This window comes from Amphiprion ocellaris, chromosome 1, assembly GCF_022539595.1.
Source record: "Amphiprion ocellaris isolate individual 3 ecotype Okinawa chromosome 1, ASM2253959v1, whole genome shotgun sequence".
Lineage (NCBI taxonomy): Eukaryota > Metazoa > Chordata > Actinopteri > Pomacentridae > Amphiprion > Amphiprion ocellaris.
Genome location: NC_072766.1, coordinates 19,093,663 through 19,119,091, shown reverse-complemented (window position 1 = coordinate 19,119,091; position 25,429 = coordinate 19,093,663). Strand labels below are relative to the sequence as shown.

Below are 25,429 nucleotides of genomic sequence, written 5' to 3'. Positions count from 1 at the left end.
TCCTGTTTGACAAATACGTTTGGCGAGTTTTTATGCATCGAAACCCCACAAGATGGCGACATTACCCCAGCAGGAAGTGAGGCTTTGAGTAAGCTTGAGCTGTCAATCAAATTCTAAAATGTTCATTGGCTCTTTGTAGTAGAGGATCACCCCTTCTATGTTTTGGACGTAAATCCCAACCAATGAGCTGGCAATATTCTGTTTCACAACACAGAGGGGAGGGGCAAGTTACAAAACATTTCTTCCATGTGGCGCCAATGACTCTCCGCTTTAGTTCTCATAAACACCGCAGCTGTTTTAACGTGAGGTGCATCTCTCTCAATTTACTGACTTCTTTTGAACGGATATTCACAATTATTATCGCAAGCACACCAATAATGGCGACACGACGGGTGAAACGTGAAGCGGTTGTTGAGGTATAGTCACATTCTGTCTGTGTTGCTGAATATCGTTAAAATTCGCTCCCTTTCGGAGCTAAACTGACTTAAAATGAGTAAACAGTAAGCTGGACGTTAACAGGCAGTATTGTAAGAAACTAAAAGAAAGTGACGTGAGTCTCCCCTAAACTTATGTTTCTTTGGGAAAGTTAAATGAGCGCGTTTCTTCTCTCTTGCTAGCTGTTAGGTTAATCGTTAATAATGCACACCTTGCAGGAAATGACTCCTGTGAATCTGGAGGAAACAAGCCGACGGTCATCTCGGACAGCTCTGGCACCTAAACGCCTCCAATACTCTCCTGGAGACAGCACAGCTAAAACAGCCCAGAAGAAAAGGGTAAAAGGGTCCTCTACAAACGGTAATATTACATGGCAGGTGGTTTTGTTTTGCATTAATATTCTCATGTTTTCATGACAGAAAACAAAAACCCTCGTCGAGGAAGTCGGTCAGAATGAAAGACTAACTAAGGATGAGGAGGATGTTGAAAACAGTGATGTGGACCTTGCATCTGTAAGTACATAAACTCGGTCCAGTGGACTTTTTTTGAATTTATTTTGGATGTGAATGTTGTTGCAAAATGTTTCAAAAGCACCAATATTCTCCACACCTGCATGGTATCTTGAAAATAAGATTATAGGACGTTTCGGCTGAATGTCAGTGCCGTATCTTTGTGTAACAGGATGGACATGGAGGACTTTCTGCCTATGAACTGGAGCGGCTGGAGAACATCAGACAGAACCAAGCATTTCTCTCCTCCATCAACCTTTTTCAAGTGGGTTCACAGTTGAGGTGTAGCCACATGGGTTCACCTTTTTAACCACAAAGCCTGGGACAAAGATGGTTGACATTGAAATTGTTACTGTCAGGGGTTTTCCTGGTTTAGAACAGACCTTAGAAGTGTTGAGGCTTGGCAGTACAGCTCATTAGATCAAGTAAAGGCAGTCGGAGAAATTTAAGCATTTTCCTATTATTTTTGAATATTTGATAAATGGAGATTGTTTACTTGCTTGGGCAAATATAATCCCCAAAACAAATCTGGTTCTTATCTCAATTCTCATCATTTTGGCACTGATGATTTATTCCTTGAAGCCGGTTGAAACCTCTTCAGGAGGTGCCAAAACTTCATGTATGCCAGAAAACTCCTGACTTTGAATATTTAGGTATAGGAAATATACAGTTTATATCCCATGTATTTTAACTGAGAGTAGATACAGCAAAAAATTACATCTAAACAACCAGAAGTCAGAATATTTAGCTGGCCATACTGTAATTAAACCACCTAAAAGTAGCAAAGCAGCACAAGGAAGGAAATGTCATGTCCCAGTGTATTGAAAATGTATTTCTATATAGTTAATCTCATTAAGTGATAAGATCATTTTTTGAAATATGTATTTTAGGTTATGTTGGTCAGAGTTTTGTGTTTATATTTTGCACAGATGGTCATTTTGGGACAGAACAGAACAGACATGATATCAATTGTACTTTTTTTCCCAAAAGGCAACTGAGGAGTTCAAGCAGCTGACAAAACCAAAGGCATCACAGAGGGGTCTCATGAGGTACATCCAGCTGCAAACTGCCACTACTAATATGAGAGTTATATGTATTTTCTGAATAAAATAGTTTAAGTGGAGCTTGACAATTAGTGTATTTGGTAAGCTGCAGAACTGGAATGTTACAAATTACAGCGAGAACACAATAGTTTTCAGTGTTTTTCATGTTTTCTGTGTGGAACATCATTATCCTCCTACTGTGTGTAACCTACTCTGGGTTGTTTTTGGAGTTTTTACGTAACAGATTAATTAACTGACAGGCAAAAAGTAAAGTGACACTTTCAATAGTTTGTGTTTTTATATCTTAAAAGTAAGGATTGACTTTTTCCCTTCAAATTTCATTGCCGTTTCACCACTGACACTTGATTTGTGTTTCTGAGCCAGTGCCTAGTAAAGCAAATTCACCACTGTGGCTGGTTTTGTGTGATTTTCACAGATTTTTTTTAAAAAAGTGTCTTAGCATCACTGTAGCTTTTATTTTCTGTGGGTACAGGTCACAAGCTGCTGTGAAACAAGTGCTGCCACCTCGCAAATCTTTGCGTCTCCAAAATAAAGAGGCAGAAGTCTTGACACTTCCTGCTGAACCCAGAGGAACACTTATCTTTGAAGAGGTACCAAAATATAATTAAATATCTTAATGATACAAGTGAAATGCTTCCCTTCACGTCATTTTTCATGGTGCATTTTCATTCTTTTTGCTTTTGTTACTTAATGGTTACTTACTTGCTTTAAAGACTACTCGAATCAAGAAGCCCCCAGGCCCTCTGTCCATGGAACCAATTAACATGGAAGGAAACAAGCTGCCTTCACAACTTCTTAAGCTCTGCTCTGAGGTAGGAGTCACCTTTCTATGGTTTTATTATGTCTCATGTTGCCAATATGTCTCTGATTCCACTCTTTGTCTTCTCTCCTGGATATGCTTAAACTTGAGATATATAGCTTAGTATCTTTGGAGGTCTCATAATTGTTTTGATGCAATTAGTAAATCTTAAAATTGCTTTTTGTTTTCACAGGACTCAACAGAAGACAGAAAAAACAAGCTTGATCTCAAAGAGTAAGATTTTAAGTTTTGATCAGCCTACTAATCAGCTACTAAAAAGGGACTTCTCTTTCTTGCTTTTGACTAATGTATTGATGGTCACGTGTTGTGCAAACAGCCGACAAAGTTTATACAGGTGGACAAAAATCTACACTGTTGTCTTAACACAGGTACCGCTCTGCACTTAAGAAAATGCAGATAACGGAGGACAAAGTAGCCAAAGTGGTGAAGGATCGCATCTTCTCTGCAGCCTTCCACCCGTGCACCAGCAGCCTGTTGATGGCCACAGGAGACAAGTGGGGGAAAGTGGGTCTCTGGAAGCTGGTGAGTTTTCTCAGCTTCAATTATAAATTAGTGCTTCACCACTAGAGGGAAGAAAATGTGCTCAAAGCAAGCTCATGGAAGCAGGTCTTAACATCAACTTAGAAGATCCCACTGGTAAACATCAGGTAATTGTAATATAAACGCTGTCAGCACTGATTTACTTTGTCTCTTATCTTGCTCTGAGCATTCCCTCAAGTTTAGTCACTGGATGCACACTAATGCTTTTGTAAATTTCACAACAATTTGATATCATAACATGAACTGTACATTGTGGACCCATTTATTTGTTTGCATTGTTTCAGGGCAGTGATTGGGGTGATGATGGAGTGCTGCTCTTTGAGCCCCACACTCGTCCGGTAGGCTGCATGGCGTTCTCCAGTGCTCATCCCACCCAGCTGCTGAGCCTCAGCTATGACGGATCTCTGCGCTGCATGGATATAGAGAGGGCTGTTTTTGACGATGTAAGTAGGGCTGCAACTAAGGAATCGATGAATCGTCTGAGCACGATACATCATCAAAAGTGGAAGTGAGCGCACAATGCAACAGAAATCACCGTCCGAGCAGAGTACTGAACAGGGACGGACATCCATGCTATATCGTACATATATATGCACGATACAGTGCAGATGTCCGTGATGTATCGTAAACGCAGATGTCCGTGCTGTATCATGCATATATAATATATGCATATACTATATAAGCACGATGCAGTGCGGATGTCCATTCGTGTTCCGCTCGGCCGGTGATTTCTGTTGCATTGCGTGCTCATTTCTGCTTTTGATGACGTATCGTGCTCAGACGATTCATCATTTGTTGCAGACCTAGATGTGAGATACCTTTTGTTTAATCAAACAAATAATTTCATTAGAATTATATAAATATACCAGATGACCAGCACATTTGCTCCAAATTACAGCCTTTTCTACTTGAGGTCAATTTGTTTGGACTATAGTCGACATATACTAAGAGATTTGTACATACTTTTAGGTGTATGATATTGAAGATGGCCTGAAAACCTTTGACTTCATGTCACATGACTGTTCGACACTAGTGGTTGGGAACTGGTATGGAGAAGTTGCAATCGTTGATAGGCGCAGCCCAGGGTAAGGTATTATTGTTGCCTAAACTGATAATAGTTATTTATGAAACTTTTCCAATAGTGTTAAAGAGTCACAGCATTATGTGAACACACTGAACTTGTTTAAAAGCATGTAATTTAATTTCTCTGCAGAAACTCCCATGAGTCCCTCCATACGGTGGACGCAAAGGCTGTGCGCTGTGTTAGTGTCCACCCTTTACAGAAGCAGTACTTTGCAGTGGCAGAAAGCAAGTATGGCTGATTCTTACTTTTATTGATTTCTCATCTGTTTACAGTTCTCTATTTTGTTTCCGATTGTCCTTTAGATGCTATTAAATGGACATTTTGATCTGGTCTGCAGGGTAGTGAGTATTTATGACAGCCGGTGCCTGAAGAAGACAAAAAGCCAGGCAGTCTCCCAGCTACTTGGCCACTCTTTAAGCATATCCAGCGCTTATTTCTCCCCTTGTACCGGGAACAGAGTTCTCACCTCCTGTATGGATAACTACATAAGGTGAGGCTGGCACAGCACTTTGGCTAATTGTTTGTTTGTTATTGCAGGTTATTTTTCAGCCCAGCTCAATGTTTTCCTGAACTTTTTTACAGGGTATATGACACATCTGCAATGACTACTAAATCTCCCTTGCTGACACTCATCAGGTAAATACAATCAATTGAGCGCAAACTTAGAATTAAATTTAGGTTATTTTTTTATCTGACCAGAGATAATAGATGGAAATTAGCCTATCGAGGTAACAGTAATTTTTTCCATTTACCAATGAGCATGTCGCTGTCAAATCATCAACCATCAATGGAATAAGTAATAGGATCAGTCATTGTTTTACAGACTCCATGCTCTCTTGTTCTTTTCTCCCTATTTTGTGCTTTGAGAGCTGTGTAACCTGAACCTACTTACAATGTCTTTTCTAAATATACATTTGCAGACATGACATGCACACAGGCCGCTGGTTGACCAAACTCTCAGCAGTCTGGGACCCCAAACAGGAAGACTGCTTTGTGGTAGGGAGCATGATGAGGCCCCGGAGGGTTCAGGTGTTCCATGAAAGCGGCCAACTTGAGCATACCTTCATGGACAACGAGAACCTTAGCACAGTGCTGTCCGTCACTGCTTTCCACCCCACAAGGAACGCCTTGCTGGGCGGCAATGCATCTGGACGCCTGCACGTCTTTTCCAGCTAAACTAGGTGTGTTTTTTCACCTGTTTACAAGTGACAATGTGGTGCCTTGTTTTCATTCTCTCTCTTTCTCCAAAGAACTTTAGTACATTAATGCAATTACAAATCTCGCACTTCAAGTAACATTCCTACTGTGTGTTTTGAAATAACATTCATATGGAGTCAATAGTCATGTTCATAGAGATGTTGCACTTAAGAGTTGCAGTATAAACATTCATATGCTGTGAGGTAACGCACAATCGGTAACAAAGCTTCAGAATTTTCTTTTTCTCTAGTTACAATAAAACACATTTATTCCTTCTTTGGGTAGGTAGGATCAAAGCGTGGGTATATTTTACTGCCCAGCTGTGAAAATTGTTTATGCCTTCATGTTTTCTTATTTTACAATATTGCATCAGTGTATTCAGGCTATATTTCTCCAGTAGATACCCTTTGATGTCAGTGTCTGGCCATTCTTAGGTTCGCTGTCGTATTTCTTCCTCATTCTGGTATTATGTTGTGCACTAAGTTGTTGAGACACAATTGACTGATTAGAGCTTTGCATTAGCGACCAGGGGCACCTAATAAAGTACCGTGATCATCTGAAATGTAAGTACAAACGCAAAACATAACTACATTGACCCCTTTCAATCCTGAGTCTGCTGTATGTGGTTGTGTTGGTATCAGCTTTGCACAAAAGGACATTGCTCTCTTTTCCATTTTATGCTATTTAAGCTCTGTCTTCTTACAGTGGGACTGAGTGAGCAGACCATGCAAATTCTCAGTTAAACTGACATCTGGATTTCAGGATGATCCTGTGTTTTGAAGCCACTCTTGTGCTGATTAGGGTTTGTTGTCTTGCTGGAAATGAATTTTCTTGCAGATGGCAGCAGATTTTCCTTTGAGATTTGCCATTTTTTCCCCCTCGACTGCATTCATTTTACTGTCTCAACATGTTGTCAGGCGAGTTGCAAAGAAGCATACACACAGCAAAATGCATCCACTGCCAGCCCTCATGTTGTTTCTTCTCATGTGCAGTGCCTGTACAGTGGCCAAAAAATCTAATCTGATCCGGATTTGATAGATTAAGGGATGTGCTTTATTGGTTGCTCCTGCCTTACTTTTACTCTATGGGGCATTTGGTGCCTTGAAAGCTTTGATCTTGACTTTCCCTTAGAACTTTCCAATTATTATTATTATTTGTCATGTCTGATATATTGTTGTTTGTTTTGCCTGGATAGTGACCAACCAGTTGTTACTGGATATTTGACACAGAGGTGAATTTAATGTTAGAAATTGATAATTTTATGTGATATGTATCAGCTACTTTATTTTATGTTTCACCAACAGTTGGTCAGTTCAAGATGAGAAGTCTTCTTTCTGTTAAACTTAAGGAAAAATCCTAATTGAATCCTTTGTAGTTCCAAATGTCATGTGGAACCCTATCAATTTCTACAGTTTCCTTTGTATTGTTTGCTTGTGGCACAGTGAAAAGGAAAAAGTGAGAAGTGGCCGTTGTGAAGCTGTGCTCATTTTCGTTTTTTAATTTAATGTTTTTATTTGTGTCTACTGAAGCAAACGCAATAAATAGATATTTTAATGCTAAACATTTTGAGTGTGAATGGCGTTAATCTCAGCAGTGGTAGTTACCTGAAGATGGCAGTAGTGTCATATAAAAGACTAGAATGTATGAGCACTGGCTTCACTAAAAAAAGGATTTTAGTTTCACTGTTGAATATTTTCAAGCTTAATACCTTTGTTTGCCTCTTATGTGAATTCAAAATTGAACTTGTAGCCAGACTAGCTGCCACATGTCAAGAATAGATAATATTTATTCATAAATAGATTACACCAGTCTTCAGTCAGTGATTGGAAATAAGCAGTCTTGTTTGGAGGTAATAAATGCAGAACACATGCTTACAGAGACATTTCCATGTGCAGGGCCATGGTACAGGAAAGAAGCTAACAGTAAGCCCATGTCTGAGGCCTTATTCCTGTTTACATGATTCAGTAAAATGAAAACAAGATTTGCGTGTCGGTGGAACTGTCACCTCACTTTGCCAGTTCAAGTCATCTCAAACAGATTTAGGCAATTAAAAAAAAAAAAAAATAATAGTGTATTGAACTGCATTGCACAAAGAAACAAAGAAAGGTTCAGGTAGTTGAAAATGCTACTTCTGCTGTTTTAAATTGGCGAAAAATAAATCCGCTCCACTTCAGTTGTCATGAAACTTGGGTGTACTGTCAGAGGTGTTCAGTTCTTTTACACAGACTTTCACAACAAAACTCTCATCTAATCAGCTTGTATAAAATCAGTCAAGCAAACAGGATTTACAGGAACTTTTTTGACAATAGATATTCTGGGGAAGTTTCTTTATACCACAGAGCATTACATAGCATTGTGGGTAGTCAGGAACAGTGGCCACGGTTCCTTTCACACATGCATCTACAGGCTGTTATACCTTCTGAGAGGATTTAAAAGACAATTTGCACGTCTAGGAGACAAGGACGGACATTAGGTTTGCAGTTCATGGTAATTAATATTCATTACATAATCTGTATAGTTTATTGCTCAGATTGTGTTGTAATTTTTCCATACACATTAACAGAAAAATAGCTAAAATGCAAAATCTCTGCCTTCACTGGCCATTTATTCCCATATATGATCTGTTAACATCAATCAAAAACCCCTGAGCACCACCTGAATTAAAGCAAATACATAAAGTATTAAGTCTGAAAACCAACCCTGAAACATGAATGCTTTTGTTTATTGAATAGAAATACATCAGTCAATATTTCTATTACTCATCCAAGTTCAAACTAAAAGAACAAAAAAAAAGACTAAGTTGATAATATTTCGGGTCATTTTTATCATGTGCAAAGATAAAACTGGCATTTAAAGCTGGCTATTTAACACTACAGGGACTCAAAGTGATGTATTTTGCTTTCGACCTGTGGATTTTTTTTTATCGTCGGAAGAATTTAATTATGAATACAGTAACTTTTCAGACTACTTATAGGCACCTGCTTAACCTAAATCCATCAGTCAATCACTATCCTAAGCCACTCCTCTCTGCATAAATAATGCATCCATTTTTTGGGTATAGTGCTGTATAATTGCTGATCAGCCTGTAATTACCACTGGCTTACAGCACATACACATACATATAACCTAAGCAACCACTTTTAGTCTTAAAGAGAGGACAAATACTTAATCGTCGAAACTGACTGCATGGTTTGAATTGACTCTGTTGCTCTGGGCTGTAAAGACACATTGTAGGCTAACCTGTGAAATATCATAATAAGGCTGGAGAAGAACAGGAGACTATTAGTTTCCATCTGTTGATGCAGACAGATGTATGAGACAACAGAGGTTTCTTTGGTAGGCGTGATGATGAAGATTGCAGTAGGACGTAAAAATAACTTATCTTAGGCTCTCTTGTAAGTGAGTGCGGGGCTGAAATCCATATATCCACTGTAATTAAAAAAAAGATACTTCAAGTACATTAAAAGTCACTGTGAGGAAATCTCAATGTGTTACCAAGACAGCAGTTTGTACAAAAATGGAAACATGATCTAAATAGCCTTTATAGATAAATGCAGAAATTTGAACACAGCAGGGCTAAATAAAGTTAAATGACCTTCACTCGACATCGGTCTTGAACTGAAACCAAACTCTTAACTATATACTGAAGGAAAATAACACTAATTCTGCACTTTACAAAGGTAGAACAAGGTCAGATTTGCCTTAATGGAAAGGTCTGTGGTTGTTTTTCTATCAACAATATTGCACATCAAGATGAACTCCTTCTACAGATTGTGGGAGTCTAACCAAACACTTGACTATTACTACAGTGCTAGCTCACATAGTCCCATCACCGTTACAACTACTGTAAAAGTAACTACGGCAAAGTGACAACTGTTCCTCACACGCAAAAGTTGATTGTAGTTATTAGCATTATTTGGCTGCTCTTCAACTAAAATTAAACCTATAACCTCCTTTACTTACCTATGTCCTTACAAAGGCTTAATTTATAGTCATTGGATGGTAAAACTTTATTAGTCTTCTAGTGTCTGGACAAAAATGGTCATGTGAGCACACTTAACAGATATCTGACCACAAACAATGTCACACTTACAACAAAAATATTCATTCAAGCCTGCTGACAGAGCAGCACCCACATCACAGCTGTTTCAAATAGCTGCTGCAGCTAAGTTTTAGCAGTTGTTTATTTTCGATATGTGAGATGTGGTGTTTGTGTACCACGTGGAGAATTCAGGAAGGTGTATATTTTTATCTGCCTAAGAAATGTATAAAAAGAACATTAACATTCCAAATATTATCAGAACTCATCTACATTCAAGTGCTGCTTATTTTTCCATTTCACACTTTCTTTAACCGCCCCCCCCCCGACACTGGTCCATCTCAAAACAGCGACCACAATGACCTCTAATCATCATGAATGTTGTTGGCATTGACTTAAAATTTGATGAGCTAGACTGGCCCCAGTCTTGTCTTATCTCAAAACTTTGCTCAAACTCTCAGGTCTTGCAACACGCACCCCAACACTTAAGCTCATTCTGTCTTACTGTAATGTTATACATATAAATTAATACAAAAATAAAGGCAACTATTATCTGTGGTTGAAGAAGTGAGTGTCTGTCAGACCTGGTTCAGCGTTTAAATTAAACCCTGTCACTGTGACTTTGTGTAAAAATAAAATACCTTGAGATGACCTGAATTTCTAAAGTAAAATGTGATTTCCTTTCCGCGTAGTGATGGTCAAACATAATAAACAAGGCTCTTCAGGGGACAGTCCGTGGCTTGTGACAGAACCTCCTTCCTGGGACAGCTGATATTAGGAACAGGGCTGTCATCTTCTTCCTTTTCCCTCCTCTCCCCCTCATCTCCTGACCTGTTTGTTGTCCCATTTCCGTTAGTGGAGGCCTGTGTTTAGTCTCTTCTTCAGTCTTTCACTTCACCTCACTTACTGACGATGAAACCTCCCATCCATCGTAACTTACAAGCAAACCAGCGCCGCAGAGGGCAGAAGTATTCAAAGTGGAACTGCTGGAATTCAGGTGTCTTGCGGATGTCTCTCAGGAAGGCAATGTCCAGGTCTGATTCTGTCAGCATGATGAGGAGCAGCAGCAGGGCGAACAGCAGTCCAATGGTAACCAGGAACAGACGCAGCACGCTCAGGATGAACTTGTTGAGCTCCTCTACATCGCTGGGTGGTGAAGGCCTACTCCTGACCATACGCAGTGCTCTTCTGCCAGGTCCAAACTCTGCAGCCTGGCCCTCCTTTGATGTCCCCGCCTCCGAGTCCTTCTCCTCATCGATGCTGCAGGGAGCACCGTTGAGGTGACGGGCCAATGGTTCCATCCCATGTTCTGCCACTGGTGTGGGCAGCACGCTGTCTGAGGGGCTGTAGGCCTCGTCGGAGATGACTGCTGACGTGCTCGCCTCGCTGCCATCCACCATCTGGCCTCGAGAAGGCATGAAGGAGTCGCCATGGGAGACGGAGCGCACAGGCGTCGAGTGGGCACTGTCTCGAAGAGACTCCAAACCTGAAAACACACAGCAGAAGACGGCGGTTCATTGGGAAGATGCATTATTCAGTGACTGGGAGGTATCATGGGGCTCCCTGCAGCATTTAAAGAGAGATCCTGACATGACTAGTTTTTATATCTTTCATCTCAGAAGGGAAAAAATTTGGTTTTGAGTACAGCATGTTGGCAAGAAAAAAAAAAACAAAACAGATTATTATGTGTTTCAAAAAGCGCAAAATGATAGGATGTTGCCTAAAATTGTCATGTATGATATGTGGTTCAAAAAATGTCATAGTGCAGTATATTGTCAAAATAATATGTAATTCAAGAAAACATCAGAGTATAATATGTCATCTAAAAAATGCCATAGAATAATAATTTCATTGCACAAGTAAAAGTATAGTAACTTTTAAAACTGTTTGAATTCTTATATGTTGCTAAAAAAAAAAAGAAAAAAAAACTAATTATCAGCCTTAAAAACCCACAAAACACCCCTCTATACTCGACCACACTTAGTACAGTCTGGTTCCCCCTTCTGTAAATCTGCTTGGAATCGTCCACTTCCTGTTTGTCAAAGTGGCCTTCTAACTGGACAGGTTTTGTTGGAGCTCATGCAACAAACATTTTGGGTAACTGCACTTTAATATGGATGGATGACACTGAATTAGAGTCTGTCTTCATGAGACTGAGTTAAGATGTGTAGCTCTGTCATTAAATAGTAAATTATTTCTCAGAATTCACAGAGAAAAGTCTGAAATGTTTGCTAGGTTAGCGTCCCACATGTTCTTTGGCTCAGCTAAAGCTAACTCTCTCCAACTTCTGGATCTCTTGAGTTGCTTGTTGTTAAAATATCTTGCTAGAGGTGCTGAAGCTCAGAAAGTCTGAGATGTTTGTTCAAAATAAGCTCATTCTCAAGTCTTATCTGAACTGTCCTCTTTTGTTTGAGCTTTCCCTAAACTTAGGAGTTAATGACAGAGCAGCACATCCAGACTCAGTCTCATTTATGTAGAGATTAAACTTCAGTGTCATTCATTGATGTTAAAGTGCAGTTTTTCAAATGTTTGTTGCACATGCTCCCGACCAAACCAGTCCAGGTGGAAGACGATGTGAAGAGAAAGCTCCAGAGGATGAATATCATACATTTACATTGGAAATTAATGTCCTTTAATTTGACATTGTCATGCAAATGATGTTCAAATCTTTGAGTGTTTTGTTGATGTTGGTTTCTAAATGTTTTTTGACACTCGGCCCCAAAGATTAAAACCTTCTACGGCTCACAAGCTGCAACAATTCACACATTATCAACTATCTTTCTGACTAAACTAAGATAAAAAGTGAAAAACTGCCTGATTCCTGCATCATGAATGTAAATCTTTTTGGTTTTTATGACAGTAAACTGAATATATTTGGGTTTGACATTTTATAAACCAAAACAAGAAATGAATTACTGGAGGAAACAATCAACAGTTTAATGGACAAAGAAAATGTGTTTTCCAACATATATGGCTGAATTACTCCATTACAAGATACATACAATTTGAATTCAATTTTATTTATATAACGCCAAATACAGGTCAAATTGTCTCAAGACACTTTATTTTTATGTTTTTTGTCATATTTAAAATATGACAGTAAGAAATTTTAACCTCTTGACTAATCCAATTGATTATTTGGTTTTTAAGAGACTAATCGACAACTAAAATAACTTTCTCCACTAAAACTAATAAACATGAGGTCAAATAGAAGGAACAGTTTTAAATACTGCAGTCCCATGACGACAAGAATAAAGTTTGTCAACAAAAAGTAAATCTGCTGGTGGATTCCATTAAAGTCCTAATAAATGATAATAAAGTGTGATACTAAAGGTTTGTGGTGCTAAAAATCTCAAAGTAAAGATATCAAGTTGAACATCTGGATGGAGGTTGATAAAAGTTGACCTTTCATTTCTCTGGAGCCGACTCCATGGATTTTATGGATGGTGGTTAAAGACCTGCTCTTCTAGTCATCGTCCTTCTAGTCGCTGTAAAAAGTCACTCCATCCTGGCCGACTTCAACATCTCTTCATGACAACTTGTTCTGCCTCTGACCTCGTGGAAACTCCAGAAACTTGGGAAAACCCATGGAGACTCGAAGAACTCGTGGAGACTCGAAGAACTCGTGAGGCGGGGGAAGGTGTGGTGGGTGGTGGGGGGAGGTGGGGGAGTAGAGGGGGGAGGCCGCCACCCACCTCCCCGCCTACTCTCCGCCCTGACTCCACCCAGACTCCGCCTTGGCTCCACCCATGTGGTCACTTGAGGAACTACGATGTCAAAGGGACGACGAAATCATTTCATTTTATCTGATCTGTAGCTCAGTGAGTTAAGGATTTGCCTATGGAGCTGCAGGTCGCTGGTTCAAGACCAGACACTTCTTAAATTTTATTAAATCCTGACAAAGACAAACAAAGAAAAGTGCCAGTGGTGGGTCTTGAACCTGCGACCTTCCACTTGGTAGTCTGTCTTCTTATCCCCTGAGCTATTCGCTCAGATACTAAATCTTGTTTTTTTTGCGCATTTATCATCTATTTTTTGCCATTTTCGATTTTTTTTTTTAACTTGAGTCTCGACTCGACCGTTTTTCTCAGGAGGCTGGACTTCAGCCTTTGTGCTGGAGGGTTGAACCCTCAGTTCCAAGACTTTCCAAGCCTCCAGACCTCCCGAGTCCTCAGGACCTGAGCTTTCACACAGTCTGAAGGCTGAAATTTTCTAAGTCCCACAGTAGTTCTCTGTTAGATTGAACTTCCAGACAGTCCAAGGACTGATATCTTCTAAGTTCCTGAGTAGTTCTCTGTTAGTTTGAACCTTCAGACAGTCTGAGGACTGAAATTTTACAAGTTTCTCAGTACTTCTCTGTTAGTTTGAACTTTCTGGTTAACAGAAGCCTTAAAACTTGTGACCATGAGTCTTGATTTCACATTTAGACCATCCATCTGAGTTCTTCTCAGACCTTCACCTGTGGGTTTTTTAGAAATCCTCAACAAACTTTGATTCTCTTCACTGAACAGTAAAGTTTGTGGAGATCAGACAGTAACATTAGTTTGATAAATGCCTTCAACTACTAGTAGACTTTATCTGGAAAGCAGTTTTCTGAAATGAGTTCTTAGTAAATCTGTTCACAATCAAACCAAGAACATAGAAAGAGGAAATGTTTGAAGAAACAACTTGATGTTTTCGTTTCAGACTAGAAAACGCTTTCAGATCTTTATCTGTTTTTGATCTTTTTGATCGTTTTATTCTCTTCTGTTTAATTTGATCTTCTAAAGTCTAACTGGTGTCTTTTGAAATGTTTTGTCTTTAGTTTGCTTCTTCTTAAACGTTTAGTTTTGCTCTTTTCTCACCTTTTATTCTTTTCTAATGTCTGATTTGATTTCCAAATGTTTTGTCTTTTTAATGTTTGTTTTTCAAATGTTTTATCGGCTTGTTTGAGTTTCTATTTCTTTCCCAATATTTGTTTCGATTAATTTTTAATATTTGTATTTAAAAAATTTTGTTTAATTTCATAGTGACATGTATTGTATCTTGTTGAATTATCTAATTCAATATTTTGTCTGTTTAATTTAATTGTATTTAATGTTTAACTGTATTAAACAGACAAAATATTGAATTAGATAATTCAGCAAGATACAATACATGTCACTATGAAATTAAAAAAAAAATTTAAATACAAATATTAAAAATTACAGATAATTTTCCATAATTAAACATTTAAAAAATACAATTAAACAAGAAGAATATTAAACATTTAAAAAAATGCAAAACATTTAATTAGATTATTAAACCTTTAAAAAGACAAAACATTTAATTAAAAAATTAATGTTTAATTAGAAAATTACATCTTAAATTTCTTAAATCTTTTTAATAATAAAACTTTTTAAAAGTTTTATTGTATTAATTTTATTTCCTTTGATTTAATTGCTTTTCTTTAATCTTCTTTTTCTGTCAAGATTTTAACCCCAACCTTAAAAATGAAATAAACCCTTAAATCACAATGAAAATACTTCTGTTGTCACAATCATGAGTTAGTCAATTATTCAGTTTATCAATTCAACTTTATTTGTTTAGCACCTTTTACACAGATGACAAAACTAAACAAGCCAAGAGAAAAAAACTATGCTAAAACTATGATTAAAACTCAAAAACATTTAAAAAAAAAGATTGAACATGGTAATAAAATATGTTGTGTCTAGGGGATGGAGGGAGTTTATTGAAGTCTTCTTGGGCTCACATGGGAAATCATTTAAAATATAAACTTGATATACAGAGTGACAGAAGAACCAACAATATCTCCTGTTTTCTCCTTTAATGAGTCAATTCTTGTGCTTTCAGACCAAAGAACTACAGACTCTTCACAACCTGCTCAAACTCTTGGTACAGGACCTCACCACACGGGTCAAGAAGGTTTCTGTCTCATTTCTACTCTGAAGCTCACCTTCTCCTGCTCAAACTACTGACAAATGTTTCTGCTGCTCTAAAGTCTGGTCTCCAGAACTTCCTAAAAACTCTCAAAGTCTCTTCTGCTGCAGGTTGCTTTGTAGAACTGTTCCAGAAAACCTCACTAAACCACATGGAGGGGCCTCAAGATAGTCGTCCAAATGAAACCGTACAAAAACCAAACTAGCACAACCCAAACACTAAAGTCTCCTGCAGCCTACCAGAGAACCTCTGAGAACAGAGAATCAGGACAGGAACTCTTACCTTCTGGACAACCAACATTGGTTCACAAACAAGAATACAGAACGTGTCTGACCAAAAACCTCTGAAGACTCACTACAGCCAAGACAAAGACACAACTCAGCTGCACCAAATCCACTAATCACTGCACACATTAGCACCATGTGCTAACTGTGGCTAAAGAATCACCTTTACCAAGACAACTATCCAGTACAAAGCCCTAAAGCACACCAAGAAATACATTACAGACGATTTTACTGCTGGAAGCTGCAAGCCAACACCTAAAGAACAAATTAAAGCAACGGAACCAAACCCAGTTCAGGTGAAGAGAAACAGGGGAAATGTTTGTCTGCAGCTAAATAAAGCAGGAAGACACTGAGCTGCTCAGGTGTTCCTGATAACACTGAGCTGCTCAGGTGTTCCTAATAACACCAAGCAGCCACCTGGACAGCCAATAGGAACACAGCTTACTGGAAGTCCAGAGGGCTGGCTTAGTGAAGGAAATTTAGTTTAAAGTTGAGGCAGAAAGTTAACAAAGAAAGTTGAAAACCACCTTCTGATAACTGAAATCTCTGAGTTTTCACACAAAGAACACCTGAACATGTCAAACTGGTTCCATAGTAGAACCCTCATTGTAAAGACATCATAGTATGGTGTGTTGCTCAAAAAACATTAGGACCCGGCTGTCAGGAGACCAACATGTAAGAAACATGAGAACAGAGAGAACCCAACCAGTAGATCACAGTTTATCATCCCCCAGTCATCTCCTGAAGTCCATATGGTGAGAGACATCAGTATCTGGTTGTTAATTTACCAGAGGATGCTTATAATCATGCTGATGTGGTCTGTACTCTACAGTATTTTAGTGACTCAATAAATGCCTAAGTTGTTTTTTTTTAAATGCTTTTTAGTTTTTAACAAACATTTAATAGCCTATATGTAATCAATAAATGGCCTTTGCCTATCTTAAGAAAAACTCACTCAGATATCACTCTGATGTGTTAACAGTACTTATCGTGAGGCGGCTGTGGCTCAGGTGGTAGAGCGGGTCGTCCAATGATCGAAGGATCGGCGGATCGATTCCCGCTCTGTCCTAGTCACGTGCTGTTGTGTCCCTGGGCAAGACACTTTACCCACCGTGCCTCCAGTGCTGCTACTCACACTGGAGTATGAATGTGGGTGGTGGGCGGAGGGGCCATAGGCGTTGATTGGCAGCCACGCTTCCGTCAGTCTTCCCCAGGGCAGCTGTGGCTACAAATGTAGTTTACCACCACTGTGTGAGTGTGAAGCGCTTTGAGTGCCTTGAGAAGTGCTATATAAATCTAATCCATTATTATTATTATTATTATTATTACTAAATAAATCAATAAATACATGCATACACACAAAAATTAACTGTGTTAAGATAAGATTTAGATTAAAAAAAAAAAAGTTGTTTATGTTTTTGCAGAATCCAGTATTGCTCACTGGTTGGTCATTACATTTTGTTAGTTTGATTTCACTGTTTAAAATGATGCCACCTCTTTTCAGACAGAACCTGTGATAATAAAACAACACAAAATTTTTAGTTCCGTGTTAATAAAGCACTTAAAGCTGTAAGTATGGCTAAATGCTTTTTTCAGAATTAAATATATCACTCCTTAGGTGGTAGTGGCCCCAAATTCAGTAATGTTGGAAAGATATCCACAGATTCGGGCTTCCAGCATCAATAACTCATTAGATATAGGTTGTCAAAACATAAACGGTGCCTCTTTCCCATTGTTGCAAGGCAGACAATGTGCTACAAGCCCAGTTTTATCAAAAGTAGCTGTCTTTCAAGCTACAGGAATAACATTGGTGTCTATGGAGTGAACAGGGTCCGTCTGCAATTTGCAAAACCACTGCAACAGTAAAGAGAGACAAATATTCAATAACTTCACTCTTATACATTGTAGTGTCACTAAAATCACTGCAGCCTTCAACTGGCTCCTGTTGACAAAGTGTTTTAACAGAAATGTAAATGCTGTAATTTGATTCTTTTAATGAACCATGTAACTTGAATGGATGTGATGCTGGTGTGACCACAGTGCACACGTCTGATGTTGCTCACAGTGGTCCAAGGGACGCTCAGGGAGTTTGTGTGTTTGCTCAGACTCAGGAAAAATTACAGGGAACATTGCTCATGAGACACGAAAAATGGCATTATTAAAGCCAACCTCAGGAGGGACCTATGGGCTACCACTCAAGTTGCTTGCCGACGCCGATGTAATGATGGAAAAAACAGCTGTATCGTTTTGCAATGATAAGTTGACAAATGTGGTTGGCACAGTGTTGCATTACCAATACTTCTATGTATGAACAGTTTGTGATACTTGACTGCTTGCGATCAGCCTCGTAGTGAATTACACTATACTTCAGAGAGAGGAAATAAGATGCCAGAAAATTCAGGACATTCTTATTAGGTCCACTAGTCACTGATGTAAATCGGAGTATATAAAACATGTCCCTTAAAGCCCTTAATAGAGGAGGTCTGAGAGAAATTATGTTCATCAGTTCATCATTAATTAGTTCTGAAGCTAAAATTCCCTCAGTCTCTTTCAAGCCTTGCATGGATTGCTGCCAGAATATTCAGGTTTTCACTGCTCTGTTGAACTGTGATGACATTTCTGAGTGTAATACAAACAAAAGGGAAGTCTGATCTGTTTTTGATGATGAGCTTTCCTCAAACTGTGCTAACTGAGCCCTTCCTCCCATCATGCAGTCATGTCTGAATGAAATACTTAGAAGTGGCAAATGCAACTCTAAATAAACATGAAACAAAAACACATCTTCTTAGAGCTCTCACTTCATCCTCATGACTTTTTCATAGCTGTTTTCTGGATTGTAGATAATCACAATGACTGAAACTTCGATAACCACTGCGTTAGACTTCAATAACGTCTTACTAGATAATTCCATAATGATGTGATTTTCATTTGGGTTTTGAGAATTATACAGTATGAACATATGTCGTCGTCCAGCTTGAAAAATGTCTGCTTCTCTATTCATGTCTGCACCCACTGTAATGGACGTTACCACATAAATCCAGCACTCTAAAATCCCACATGACAAAACCAGTCTTGGGTGTTACCTGCACGGCCGGCTGGGGGGCTGCAGCCATGGAGCTGAGGAGGGACTGCTAGCCTGGAGGGGGTCCTGGAGCTTTGTCCTGATCCGGGACCAGAACCTGAGGTGGAAGATCCCCCGGGGAGGGCGGGGAAGAGTGGCAGGACCCCCAAAGCCTTACCCAACAGCCTGGGTCCCAGAGACAGCACACGCACCTTCACATCCCGATAACAATGATTGATCATACGCAGGTGAACATTCACCTTGGTCTGGATCCGGATCAAACACTTCACCATAATTCACCGACAGCAAAACACACCCGTTTAACCTTGGCCCGACACAAACTATTCCTGAGCTCCTTCTTTTTGTTTTCTTCAATTCAGCTTTCTTCAGACTGCCTCTTCGTTCTGTCTTCCTGCTGTTTGTCTTTGTCTCCCACTGGCTGGCTCGCTAAGCAGCACTCCCGTCTCCGCAGTGAGCTCCCACACGCTGGCAGGCAGGCAGGCTGACAGCCGTAGATGAACAGAAAGACAGTCAGAGAGTGAAAGACAAGGCCCAGGAATGTGGTCCACTTGTGTCACAGTTCACCTCAACGCCCCCCCTGCCGAGGACTGTGACACACACAGCATGGCCTCTGACAGCAGGAGCTATTTTCAGGCAGAGATATTATTACCAGTGGAAATACCAGCAGAGACAGAGCAACAGGACAAAACACAGGGGGGTTGTTTCACTGTTGCAACACTGGGGTGCAATGTCAGAGTCTGATCTTTCTTTCTGTGACAAGAGGGAGGCCAGTTTGACAAAAGACTGTTTTTTTGTCGTTGTTGTGAACAGACTGTGCTATAGGTTTATTAGTTTGATCGAGGCAGATCAACCAGGAGCTAACTTACTCTCAGTGGCAGCATTGGCAAAAGGTTAATAGCCTGTTGGAGGAAACAGGGGACCGTAAGTGCCCTTTATAAACTGACAGGATGACTTTCTCACATCAAAATAATGCCCGAGGCCAGCGGCTGATGGGTGCTCTTCACTGTGAGTGTGTGTTTTACACAGAACAACCATCCAAGAGAGAAAGAGTAAAATGCCACACAAATACATAGAGAGTGACTGACACTTAGAAGTGGGGGGCCGTTGACATGGAAAGGCACTTACTGAATGCTGCCTTTCTCATTCAAGAATATGTGTGTGTTTTAGAATTATTGCATGAGAGTATTTATAAAAGGACCCCAGAAATTTTGCAGCGTTAATATGTGATCCACAGCAGATCAGATCACACAAGTAGTGATTTCCTACCCCAGCACACTGATACTCAAAACTGTACTTTATTTGTGTGGGTATGTGATATAGAAAGACTGTCACGTGGCTCAACTAATCAGAAAATTTAAACTACGATTTGATTTAAAACAGCAAGGACAAAAATCCTCATAGTAAGGTAGCTGTACCCCCTTAACGCTACGAGCTCTGACTGCATGAAAAACAGTTAGCAAGCTATCTGAGAAATCTAAACAGTTAGCTAAGAGAAATGGATGATTCAAATGGTTAGGTATAAAACTAAAAATAGACATAAAGATGATGGATAAAATGTTGAAAATATTTAGTTAAAAGTACTGGATAAACAACAGTTTTATGAAAGTAATGAGAGTAAAAAACTTTGTAGCTAAGCTAAGCTAATAGGAAAACTGGTAAAATGGTCTCAAAAATAAAAATAAAGATACCTAAAATTAAAAAAAACATGGTGTATAAAACTTCCAAAATAGCAAAGTAGTGAATAAATATTTGAAATAACTAAATTATAGCCGGATAAAAATAAAGTCCTAATTTTGCTAATACTTAAGTAAAAGTATGTGACATTTTCAGAGAAGACGTTTTTACAAGAAAAGAACAGATGTAAATAATGAGTGGAACATAGAGTCATTGCTAATGATTTCCTGTATATCTGTATCTCACACTGAGACAGGTTAAAATGTCTTTTGTGAAAGACCTATTACTTAATTGGCAAAACGACAAAATGGATTCCATTCAAAGGTAAAATTTTTGCAGTTGTAAAACTTGTGGTTGATTTTTAGCACAGAAATTAGTTTTCTATAATGCCTCCTCACTGCCACTGTTGGCCACCAGCGGCCTTTAACCCTTTTAGCACTATAATACTCATTTCCACTCATTTCCTCCCTCTCCCCACACGCACTCAGTCATTACCATAATGTATGTAATAGCACCAGAAAGCCCCGTTTCACAGCTTTCAGGGGCAGTTTGAATAATTAAAATTGCATGAAGTAGCGAGGAGTTACAGTAATTTGAAATACACATGCGCTGCAGTGTCACCAGTGATCCCTGTGGTTTTAAAAGGATTAAGCAACATTCTAGCAATAATAGGAAGTTTGCAGGTGGGGATTTGCCAGTAAAGATTGCCAGTAGTGCAAAACCTAAAGCTGTATTTTTATATAGTAAATGATCTGCACTTAGCTTGCGCTTTTCTACTTGAGTTGTGCTGAAAGTACTTTACAATGTTTCCCATTCACACACACCAGTGGTCGCAAATCCACCACATAAAGTGCTAGAATTCCATTGGAGCAACTTCAGGTTTAATGACTTGCCCAAAGACACTTCAGCATGTGGAGGAACCTGGGATTAAACTGTCAATGTGACGATTGGTGGGTGAACCACTCTACGTCTGAGCCACAGCTGCCTGTCAATTAGATTTGTCACTGTGGACTTATGGTTAACTATGCACAAAATTTATGGAAGCTTTGCAGCAGATTCTCTAAAATGTTTTCTATTTGCATTAAGTTTGCTGCTAATACAAGGGATACTGGAGTGGTGGTTCAGTTGGAAATAAATACAAATGAAGGCATTTCTAACATTATGTGTGGTGTTGGATAAAGGTAAACCTCAGTTCAGCTGACATAACTGTGGTATGTCAGACAAAAGAGCTGGGGCACCACTGGACAAAGAGACATATGCTGACTAACAGGCAAACAGGCAGCCTCTTGCTCACTGGCCCAGTCCAGATGTTATTAGACAGTCTGAAGACTCCCTCCCTTGATAGCCATCGACATAGAAAAGTATTTCTCTCCTCTGCTATGTGTTTATGTGTGTGTTTTACCTTCCATGATGGAGATATGCACAGCTCTCCGTCGGGTCCTGGGGACGCTGGTCAGACGTGGGCCGTGGGTGATGGATGGACAACTCCTACTAGGCACCATGCCAGCCCTGAAATTAACATACACATACATAAACTCACATATAAACACATGTGCACAGACACATATAGGGTTAAACACTAACTTAAGCAATATACTGCACAATTTAATTGATATAAGAATTGTGACCTGTGGATCTCTGGGGGGTCCCTCTTAATTTTGGCACTTTGTTCCATTACTTCTTTTGCAACCTTTCCACTAAAAAAAAAAATACAAATGGAAATCTGTTAACCTGTGATCACTAAAATAAAAAATATAATCCACTAAAACAAGCCACAGGATGTAAACCAAGTAGCCACACAGGAACAGTCTATTGATACCTGTATCTAAAGCGACTACCCTTGAAGAAGAGATTGCTACTGGACACAGTGCGGACTTGACTCGACTTCTCCAATCTGTGAATGAATGGAGAGAAAAATCATGAAAATGATCATAAGCCTAACTTAAAATATATCTGTTTTGTAGTTAACTTTTGGAGATCCTCGTACTCACTTGTAGAAAGCTTGATTCTCGACTCCACACTTCCACAGATGCTTACAGGCCTCTGGTGTAGGTGCAAAGTAAGTCAGTATGATCTTCTTATCCTGTAAAAAGTCCAGTACATTCACTGATATATATTGAATTCATATGAAAATAAAAATACTGACAACACTTTCTGCCACTGTTAGACACCAACATCTGCATTACATAAAGGCTTGTATCCTCCTTCAATCCCATTCACACCATCATTTATAAGACAAACAAATTTGTCTGTATACAGTCATGTTCTTGTCAAAAAATGCCAAAAAAAATATAAAATAATATACAAAAATTCCACAATTTCCTGGAGACGTACTTATTATTCCAAATAAGATTTAAAGATATTTCACCTTTCAAATGGACTGAGCTCTTGGCTAAAGGCCAGTATACCTCTCAGGTGCTGCCTTACTTAGCTCTTTTATTGACTGAAACCCCTGACTAACAGATTTTTTTGTCCTATCATTCCCCATTTACATCTGCATTAAGGACAAAATACTTGGCTCTCCAGTGGCAGCGTCTGCATGCATAAAACAAGGCTGCACTCATTTAACTAGCAGAGCACCACAGGCTAGAATAGGCAGCATTTTAATAATGGATACACATACCTCCTTCTGATTTGCATATATATGGAATGTCTTTGCTTCAAACTTGAGTTTGGTCACCTCCTCCCTGAGGTTGAGATGCATAGGCAGGCAGGCCAAATGAGTGAGAGAGCAAAATAATGAGAAAAAAGACAGAAAGACAGAAATGTGAGTAGAAAGAATGAGAGAGAAAGCCAGGGTGAGAAGGGTGAGACAGAAATGGATAAGGGTTGTAAAATATTAATTGTGGCAGGAGGTAAATTAATAAGACCACTAGTGTTTCATTTCTGTGCTGAAAAGTCTAGACACATTGATTCCAAACAAAATCACAAGGATAAGCTGCCACAGCTGAAGAAACAGATTTAACAACAACACATGTTGACTCTGTAAACAATTGCCCTGCTTCACAGCTGGTTGACTCAGACGTCCTGAAAGGTCGTCAATATTCCTTTGTATGGATCACTGGCAACTTTTACTTTCTTTTGGACTTCCTTAAACCAAATTTCACAACAATAAAAGTTGTACTGCATGTGGATAATTTAAACAATAAATTAAATTTCAATTAATTTTAAAATTTTATTTGTCTTTTCTGCTATCTTAAACAACAGATTCTGGAATTTTGTGACTCTTTTATCCTAAACCATTCGCTGTGTGTTATGTGGACATAAAAAACTTGAAGATGTAGACTTGAATATTAAGCAGTTTGTTGGGTTTATGGGCACTCTACTCATGCACAAGCTGTTAATTTAGTGAGTATGTTTGTGTGTTAAATTGTGCAGAAAATAAAGGGCAGCTTTTCCTTTTTCCTTTTTTTAAGCACACACAGCATAGTCTTGTTTTCTAATGTGTTTAAATATGATTATCACGTCAGGTTTTAAGTGTGCGTCTGTGCTCACCATTTGAGGAAATGGACCCTCCTGTTTCCTTGCAGCACAGTGAATCCAAAAGGAGTGAAAGCCAGAAAAGCTGGGTTGCCAGACACATCCTGACAGGAACATGAACAACAGTTAGATTATATTTTCCAGTAGATTCCTGCTCGGATAAAAGACATTTGAAGAAAGAAGTAAAATTGTTCCATGGTTTGCTTTACAGTTGTTTTGTTTTGATTACCTTGCATGGATGCGGGTCCACTCCATACGTCTCCAGCATCTGAGCTTTCTGGAGAAAGTTAAGTTCTGACGTTTCAGGACTCTGACCTCTGTGAAAGAGAAAAAGAACAAAACAATGAGTCAAAGAAATGATTTCTGCCACAGCATTATTACATCATTTGTACATGTTTATTTCTGACAAAAAAGGAAAACAATCTAAACTTTTTCAAGTATAAACCACATAGCTTCTTTATTAGACTCCTCTGCTTTTTTCAACTGGGTGAAAAGAATAATGAGCAGCTCCTAAAGCAGTCAGATGTAATACATACTAAATTTCTTGCAGAAAAAAAGTCTGGGACCACTAGCTTACTCTTCCAAATCTTTGCTGGGATCATATTGAGCAGATCATCTTTTTCCAATAATGGACACATAATCAAATCTGTTCTGTGTGTCTTAGAATGAAACTAAAACTGTCTCTTTCGTCCCAAATCAAACGTTGAAGTGATGACAAATGTTCTAACAGCTGTCAAACTGACCAAAGGAAATACAGCATTCAAAATCAATCTGCTATCCATACTTTCTTCTATTAATAATCTTTGCTGAAGCTAGTGCATGAGTCACATTGGCACAAATGGAGAATATATTGTAGATCTTTACTTGCACTCGTGCACAATAAAACATGCTAATTTACTGCCATTATCCCTTTGTCACAGAGTTTGCCTTGTATTCGGGTAAATTACAACATGGAGTAAAATTTATGCCATTTTGTGGAGCCCTATCAGTCATCTACTCTGTCATCTTCAATTACAAAATGCTTTAGCTGAGGAAATGCCTTTAACTGTAGGAAGAAGGTGGAAACGAGCAATAGAGGGCAGTGTAGGATCAAATCTACAACCATGTCCCCCTGGGTTATGTGTATTGTATATGCTTTACTGTACGATGGTTTTAGGCACTTCAGATGTTAAAATTCCTATCCATAGCACAGTACCACCACTAAGGCATCCCATTGGTTATGATAACAAACTTATGGCCAGAGATCCAAATTAGCTACAAAAATAACAAGGAGTCCTGCAACAGATGGTACAGCTTCCACAG

At 39.0% G+C, this 25,429-nt stretch overlaps 2 protein-coding genes across 5 annotated transcripts in view; one reads left to right on the top strand and one right to left on the bottom strand.

Moving 5' to 3' along the window:
- Positions 1 to 249: 249 nt before the first annotated feature.
- wdr76 (WD repeat domain 76) lies at positions 250 to 18,671 on the top strand. Of its 4 annotated transcripts, XM_023297592.3 has the most exons (17): positions 250 to 416; positions 654 to 773; positions 855 to 947; positions 1,117 to 1,209; positions 1,935 to 1,993; positions 2,481 to 2,598; positions 2,722 to 2,820; positions 3,001 to 3,041; positions 3,197 to 3,350; positions 3,653 to 3,811; positions 4,338 to 4,453; positions 4,582 to 4,680; positions 4,790 to 4,942; positions 5,035 to 5,088; positions 5,373 to 5,633; positions 6,172 to 6,212; positions 6,355 to 7,210. In XM_023297592.3, the coding sequence occupies exons 1-15, from the start codon at positions 258 to 260 to the stop codon at positions 5,626 to 5,628; spliced, it is 1,773 nt and encodes a 590-aa protein (XP_023153360.3). In that variant the 5' UTR covers positions 250 to 257; the 3' UTR covers positions 5,629 to 5,633; positions 6,172 to 6,212; positions 6,355 to 7,210. The 4 variants fall into 4 exon arrangements, with proteins under 4 accessions (XP_023153360.3, XP_035798511.2, XP_023153359.3 ...); XM_035942618.2 differs by lacking the exons at positions 6,172 to 6,212; positions 6,355 to 7,210 and adding an exon at positions 15,521 to 18,671; XM_023297591.3 differs by having other exon boundaries at positions 6,172 to 7,210.
- LOC111587577 (FERM domain-containing protein 5-like) overlaps positions 7,418 to 25,429 on the bottom strand; it is an 87,757-nt gene continuing 69,745 nt past the window's right edge. The window contains exons 7-14 of the mRNA XM_023297589.3: positions 24,357 to 24,444; positions 24,143 to 24,231; positions 23,271 to 23,334; positions 22,639 to 22,730; positions 22,467 to 22,541; positions 22,276 to 22,344; positions 22,050 to 22,156; positions 7,418 to 11,174 (exon numbers count right to left, since the gene is read on the bottom strand). Coding sequence (XP_023153357.1) covers positions 10,588 to 11,174; positions 22,050 to 22,156; positions 22,276 to 22,344; positions 22,467 to 22,541; positions 22,639 to 22,730; positions 23,271 to 23,334; positions 24,143 to 24,231; positions 24,357 to 24,444 — 1,171 coding nt within the window. The 3' untranslated portion in view covers positions 7,418 to 10,587. The remainder of the gene's footprint in view (positions 11,175 to 22,049; positions 22,157 to 22,275; positions 22,345 to 22,466; positions 22,542 to 22,638; positions 22,731 to 23,270; positions 23,335 to 24,142; positions 24,232 to 24,356; positions 24,445 to 25,429) is intronic.